Consider the following 7,742-nt stretch of genomic DNA (forward strand, 5'->3'; position numbering starts at 1 on the left):
TATATATATATACACACACACACACACACATTCCTATGGGTGCCTTCAGTGATTTCCATTGTTTATTCCTAGTACCTATATTACTAATATTATGATAGAAATAACTAAGCTTATTTCTAAGATAGAAATTCCTAAGCTTAAAAGCTTTATATTAGTAATAAATTACTTATGGTATACTTCACAGCAGATACTAAGGTGTACATGACAATGACTCTCTTGAGAAATACAATTAAAACCTAAAATTCCTCAAAAGGAAGAAATGATCTATTAAAACAGCATATTTATTTAACAATTACTAAGAATCTGAGAATGTCAAGAACATTGCTAGATGATTGTAAACTGTCTTTTGAATTTATAGTTACAAAAAAACCCATAAAACCTAATGCTAATTTTGACCATATCTCAGATTCAGTCAATTAATACCTCAGAAGAAAAATAAGTCTAATCCTGAATGTCTCTCACCAAATTAATCTAATTTCTATGATTTCCTAGACATTGACAGTTGTGTTAACTAACATTGCATTTGTTCTTTCCTTAAATTAGTTCATCCTGATTTTGTACCAGTTATTTCACCGTCGAAAACATTATAAATCAATTCTTGGCCTTATCTTACCTAGCAGAATTTTATTTCAGCCAAGCAATGCTTTCCTTAAGTTGACTAGCTACATTTTAAACCCTGGTTAATGATCCTGTTTTAGTAATTTGCTATTAATAAAATCTTGTGAAAATGGTCCAGTTCTACGAAAAAAAAAAATTACTTTTAACATCACCTTGTTCACACAAGGCTACTTTAATCACACTTGTCTTTGTCTATTTGGGCTCCTATAACAAAATATCATAAACTGGGTAGCTTATAAACAACAGAAATTTATTTCTCACAATTCTGGAAGCTGGGAAGCCCAAGAGCAAGGAACAACTAGATTCAGCTTCCAGTTAGGGCTTGCTTCTGCACAGACAGCACACTCTCTCTGTCTTCATGTGGTGGAGGGGCCAACAAGCTCCCTTGGCCCTGTTTTATAAGGGTACTAATCCCATTAATAAGGGCTCCACCTTTCTGACCTAATCACCTCCCAGAAGTTTCCACCTCCCAATACCATTATCTTGGGGATTAGAATTTCAGCATATGAATTTTGGGGGGACACAAACATTGAGACCACAGCAACATTAGCATTGGGTCTAACGTTTTAACTCTAAATTTTACTTCGTTTTGGTTTGTTTTGCTTTGTTTTGTTTTGTTTTTTGATACAGCATCTCACTCTGTCATCCAGGCTGGAGTGCAGTGGCAGCACGATCATAGCTCACTATAACCTCAAACTCCTGGGCTAAAGTGATCCTCCTGCCTCAGTCTCCCAAGTAGCTAAGACTAAGGCACACTCCACAACACCTGGCTAATTTTTTTATATTTTATAGAGATAAGGTCTCGCTATGCTGCCTAGGCTGGTCTCAAACTCCTGGCCTCAAGCTATCCTCCCAACTCAGCCTCCCAAAGTGCTGGAATTATAGGTGTGATACTTTGGTATTTTTATAAATTCATTCTGAATGAAATAGTCAACTATTCATATTTAAATTTAATCTGCTTTATTTTTTCAATATTAGCTCTTTATAAAAATGGAAATTCAGGGCTGGGCGCGGTGGCTCACGCCTGTAATCCTAGCTCTCTGGGAGGCCGAGGCGGGCGGATTGTTTGAGCTCAGGAGTTCGAAACCAGCCTGAGCAAGAGCGAGACCCCGTCTCTACTAAAAATTAGAAAGAAATTAATAGGACAACTAAAAAATATATATATAGAAAAAATTAGCCAGACATGGTGGTGCATGCCTGTAGTTCCAGCTACTCGGGAGGCTGAGGCAGGAAGGATTGCTTGAGCCCAGGAGTTTGAGGTTGCTGTGAGCTAGGCTGACGCCACGGCACTCTAGCCCAGGCAACACAGTGAGACTCTGTCTCAAAAAAAAAAAAAAAAAAAAATGGAAATTCAGTTAGAAAAATTTATAGCAACACAATTCAACATACAGGTTAACAGGAATGAAAAAATTCACTGAGGAGTCTTAAATTTTAAGATAGATCCAAATTGAAAAGGGAAAAAATTTACATTATTAGTACAATTAGTTGTACCTAAAGTAAAATCTTCCACTCCATATACAATACAGTGAGTTTAGCTTTCATCTATGTCCTAAAAATGACTGTTCTCTAACCCAACAAGTGATATTCCATGTAATAGTCTCTCATAGAGCAATGTTGAACTTCTGTTTAGCTTCAACAATTTTGTTGAACTTTAAAAATATGGAAGCATCAGGTTAGCCAAAGATGGTACAATAGGCTACCAGTTACCTACCTCAGGTCCTAATATAATGTTTATGTTATGCAGTCCCCTCCATAATTCCTAGATTACAAATAGGTTTAATTAGAGGAGTCTTCTTACCATATCTGGCACTTTAGTAGTTCTTTCTGCTCTTGACAGGAAAACAGCATATTTGTTAGTCAAGTTAGGCAATTCATCAAAAATTCCACCGACCTGTGAATTCCAAAAACATGTTGAAAGAGGTTATAAAAAAGTATTTCATTTATTTTTATCAATACAAGTGGCACAATAAATAATAAGTTTGCAATGAAGCTCATCAACATTGTTTTGTCATTTGAGATAAACATATATTCATAAAAGAGTAAAATTTTCAAATACGATATAGAAGTAAAAAGCTTTAAGCCAATGAAATATTAAAATTGAAAAAGAGTGGATTATAGGAATATCTAGGTAAGTATGATGGATCTGCATTCATTGTTTAAATATATTAGGGGTGAGTTATTAGGCCTACTCTAATGTCAAATGCAGGCATCAATTCTTGTTTTATTTCATAACCACCAGGTTGTAATCTCAATAATATATGAGTATAAGGTATTAAGCCAATTATATGGTATTATTTGTTAACACTGTTATTAATACATGAAATAAAAACTATATTAGCAATAACTAATTAATTAAGTGGCAATCTATATTAATATATTTCCTAAGCAAAAGGACCCATATTCCCTTAAATATGATAATTGTTCATATGCATTGAAGATGTAAATTAATAGGCTAGAGTAGTCTGGTAATCTAAAATTTTAATTGGCAATTAATTAATTCTTATGATATAGTCTGATTTATCATACAATTTATTCATTTGTAGTCATTTAATAATTTAAACTGTATAAACAATAGCAACACTGTTTGTATTATACAAAAGGGATAAGGATACATTTTCCCATTTTCACATGCTTCACTGTTTTCATTTCAGAATTTGATAGTCATAGTTAACATTTCAGAATTTGACACATAGCAGAAATTAATTATACATCTTCCTATGTTCATTTTTTTGGTAACATTAATTTACTAAAAAGAATACATCCCCCACATACTGTATCTGTCAAACTATCTGCCTCTTTACCATAAATGCCAAAGTTGGCACTTTTCCACTATTTTTCTCATGATATTATTCCAACCTAGTCACCTAAAAGAAAATGGGCAGAACTAACTGATGAGCACACATGTACACAGAGAGAAGTAAAACTCAGTGTAAATCAAGCAGGGAGGGGGGATGGGCTAAAACCTACCTAACAGGTACAATGAACAGTATCTGGGTGATGAGCACACTTACAACCCTGACTGAAGCCTAGCAAAATTGATACAGATAACCAAAAATATTTGTACTCCTGTAATATTTTGAAATTATAAAAAAGGAAGCAAACAGGTAACAATCAACATGATGATTCAAACAGCACCTTCCTTTTCAATACTAATATTGAATGTAAATGGTTTTAATACCCCACTTAAAAGATATAAATTGACAAAATGGATGTAAAAACACATCCCAAAACATCTGTTGTCTCCAAGGAAAGCATTTCACTCATATAGAGTCACATAGACTCAAGGCAAAAGAGTGGAAAAAAATATTGCAAGCAAATGGACACCAAAAGTGAGCAGGAGTAGCTGTTCTTATACCACATAAAATGGACTTTAACAACAATGAAAAAAGATAAAGATGTTCATTATATAATGATAAAGGAATCAATTCAATAAGAAAATATAACAATCTTAAATATATATGCACCTAACACCAAAGCTTCCAGATTCATAAAATGAATATTTCTAGACCTAAGAAATGAAATAAATAATAACATAATGATAGTAGGGGACTTCAACACTCCACTGACATAACTAGACAGATCATCAAGGCAGGAAATCAACAAAGAAATACTGGACTTAAACAGGACTCTAGAACAAATGGACCTAACAGAAATTTACAGAACATTCTACCCAAAAATGGCAAAATATAAATTCTTCTCATCAGCATATGGAACATTTTCCAAGAGAGATCATATATTAGGCCACATAACAAGTCTTAGCAATTTTAAAAAAATCAATATCAAACCACGTATCTTCTCAGACTAAAGTGGAATAAAACTAGAAATCACCTCTAAGAGGAATTCTCAAAACTGTACAAAAACATGGCAGCTAAACAACCTGCTGGTGAACAGTCTTTGAGACAATAATAAAATCAAGATGAAAATAAAAAAGAATTTCAAATTAAATGGCAATTGCACCACAAGCTATCGAAATCTCTGGGATATAGAAAAAGTAGTGCTAAGAAGGAAGTTCATAGCACTAAATGCCTACTACAGAAATATCACAAATTTACAAATAATAACCTAAAGTTCTCACACCACCAGGAGCCAAACCTACAGCCACCAGAAGAAAAGAAATAATAAACATCAGAGCAGAATTAAACAAATTTTAAACCAAAAACAATGCAAAGGATCAAGGAAATGAAAAGGTGGTTCTGTGAAAAGACAAAAAAAAAAAATGGACAGACTACTAGCCAGATTAAATAAGAAAAGAAGAGATAGGATTCAAATACACTCAATCAGAAATGAAAATGGAGACATTACCACTGATACCACAGAAATATAATAGATAATCCATGACTACAATAAAAACTTGTACTCTCACAAAGTAGAAAAACTAGAGGAAATGAATTAATTTTTGGAAACACACAACCTCCTAAACTTGAAACAGAAATCCTGAACAGACCAATATCAAGTAGGGAAATTGAATCAGTAATAAAAAAAAAACTCACAATAAAAAAAGCCCAGGGTTAGATGGATTCACAATCAAATTCTACCAGACCTACCAAGAAAAATTGCTATCTATCCTACTGAAACTCTTCCATAACTTTGAGAAGGAGAGAATCTTCCCTAACTCATTGTACCAAGCCAGTATCACCCTGATACCCAAATCAGGAAAGGACATGATAACAAAAGAAAATGACAGACCAATATCCCTTATGAACATAAATGCAAAAATCCTCAACAAAATACTAGCAAATCAAATTCATCAGCACATCCAGAAAATAATTCCCACAATCAAGTGGGGTTTCATCCCAGGGAATGCAAGGATGGTTCGACATATCCATATCAATAAATGTGATTCACAACATAAACAGAATTAAAAATTAAAAACAAAAACCATATGATCATCTCAATTGACACAGAAAAAGCATTCGATAAAATCCAACAGCCTTTCATGATAAAAGCCATATATGAATGACAAACCCACAGCCAACACAATACTGAATGGGGTAAAGTTGAAAGCATTCTCCCTAAGAACTTGAATAAGACAAGGATGCCCACTTTTATCATTTTTATTCAACATAGTCCTGGAAGTTCTAGCCAAAGCAGTCAGACAAGAGAGTGAAATAATGGGTATCCAAATAGGGAAAGTGAAGGTCAAACCATCCCTGTTTCCCAATGATCTTACCTTATATCTAGAATATCCCCAAAATTCCTGAAAATTCCTGGAATTAATAAATTCAGTAAAGTCCCAGGTCACAAAATTAATATACACAAGTCAGTAGCATTTCTGTATAATAGAAGCCAAGCTGGGAATCAAATCAATAACTCAATCCCATTTACAATAGCTGCAAAAAATAAATAAATAAAACACCTAGGCATATACATAACCAAAGAGGTGAAAGATCTCTACAAGGAGAGCTACAAAACACTGATGAAAGAAATCACTGATGACACAAACAAATTGAGAAACATCCCATGCTCATTGATTGGAAGAACCAATATTGTCAAAATATCCATAATTCCCAAAGTGATTCAATGCAATTCCCATCAAAATACCACTATCATTTTTCACAGAGTTAGAAACAACAATTCTAAATTTCATATGGAATCAAAAAAGAGCCTGAACAGCCAAAGCAATCTTAAGCAAAAAGAACAAATCTATAGGCATCACATCATCAGGCTTCAAATTATACCACAAGGCTATAATAATCAAAACAGCATCATACTGGTATAAAAGATCAATGGAATGCTATAGAGAATCCAGAAGTAAAACCATACATCTACAACCAACTGGTATTCAACGAAACAGAAAAAAACATACACAGGGGAAAGGACCACTGATTCAATAAATGATGCTGGAAAAACTGGAGAGCCACATGCAGAAGAATAATCTGGATCCCTATCTCTCACCATGCATAAAAATTAACTCAAGATGGATTAAAGATTAAATGTAGGACCTGACACCATAACAATTCTAGAAGAAAGCATAGGAAAACTTCTTCTGGACATTGGCCTAGGCAAAGAATTTATGATGAAAACCCCAAAAGTAAATACAACAAAACAAAATAAACAAATGGTACTTAATTAAACTAAAAAATTTCTGCACAGCAGAAGTAATCAACAGAGAAAATAGACAACCTACAGAATGAGAGAAAATATTCACAAACCATATATCTGACAAAGGACTAATATCCAGAATCTACAATGAACTCAAAGAAATATGCAAGAAAAAAACAAATAACCCCATTATAAAGTGGGAAAAAGACATGAACAGATATTTTTCAAAAGAAGATAGACAAATCACCAACAAACATATGAAAAAATGTTCAACATCATTAATCGTCAAAGAAATGCAAATTAAAAGCAGAATGAGATACCACCTTACCCTGTCAGAATGAACATTATTAATAAGTCAAAAAACAATAGATGTTGTTATGGATGTGGTGAAAAGGGATTACTTGTACACTGTTGGTGTGAATGTAAATTAGTAAAACCTCTGTGGGAAAAAGGATGGAAATTTTTCAAAGAACGAAAAGGAGATTTGCCATTCAATCCAGCAGTCCTACTTCTAGGGATCTGCCCAAAGGAAAAGAATTTATTTTATAAAAAAGACACCTGTACCTGTATGTTTATCACATCACAATTCATAATTGCAAAGATATGGAACCAATCTTTTTGACCACCAACTTATGAGCAACTAAAGAAAATGTCGTGTGTGTGTGTGTGTGTGTGTGTGTGTGTGTCTACACACCATGGAATGCTACTCAGTCATTAACAAGAATGAAATAATGTCTTCGGCATTATTATTTGGGTGGAACTAGAGGCCATTATTCTAAATGAACTCACTCAGGAACAAAAAACCAAATACCACATGTTCTCACCTATAAGTGGGAGCTAAGCAGTTGGTAGGTATGGTCATACAGAGTAACTTAAGGGACACTGGAGATTCAGAAGGGGGATGGTAGGACAGATACGTGGGATTAAAAAGTACCTATTGGGTACAATATACACTATTCAGGTGACAGGTATATTAAAGGCCTTGATTTCTCCACCATGCAATTGATCCATGTAACAAAAAACCACTTGTACCCCCTAAATGTAATTAAATAAAAAATGAAAAACAAATCAAGAGAAAAAAA

At 33.7% G+C, this 7,742-nt stretch overlaps 1 protein-coding gene across 1 annotated transcript in view; it reads right to left on the reverse strand.

Annotated features, from left to right (window-relative positions):
• Nucleotides 1-7,742, reverse strand: part of STPG2 (sperm-tail PG-rich repeat containing 2) — a 278,632-nt gene that overhangs the window by 162,404 nt on the left and 108,486 nt on the right. The window contains 1 exon segment of the mRNA XM_012641065.1: nucleotides 2,417-2,522. Coding sequence (XP_012496519.1) covers nucleotides 2,417-2,522 — 106 coding nt within the window.

The sequence above is a fragment of the Propithecus coquereli genome, unplaced genomic scaffold, assembly GCF_000956105.1.
Source record: "Propithecus coquereli isolate 6110/MARCELLA unplaced genomic scaffold, Pcoq_1.0 Scaffold161, whole genome shotgun sequence".
NCBI classification, from domain to species: Eukaryota; Metazoa; Chordata; class Mammalia; order Primates; family Indriidae; genus Propithecus; species Propithecus coquereli.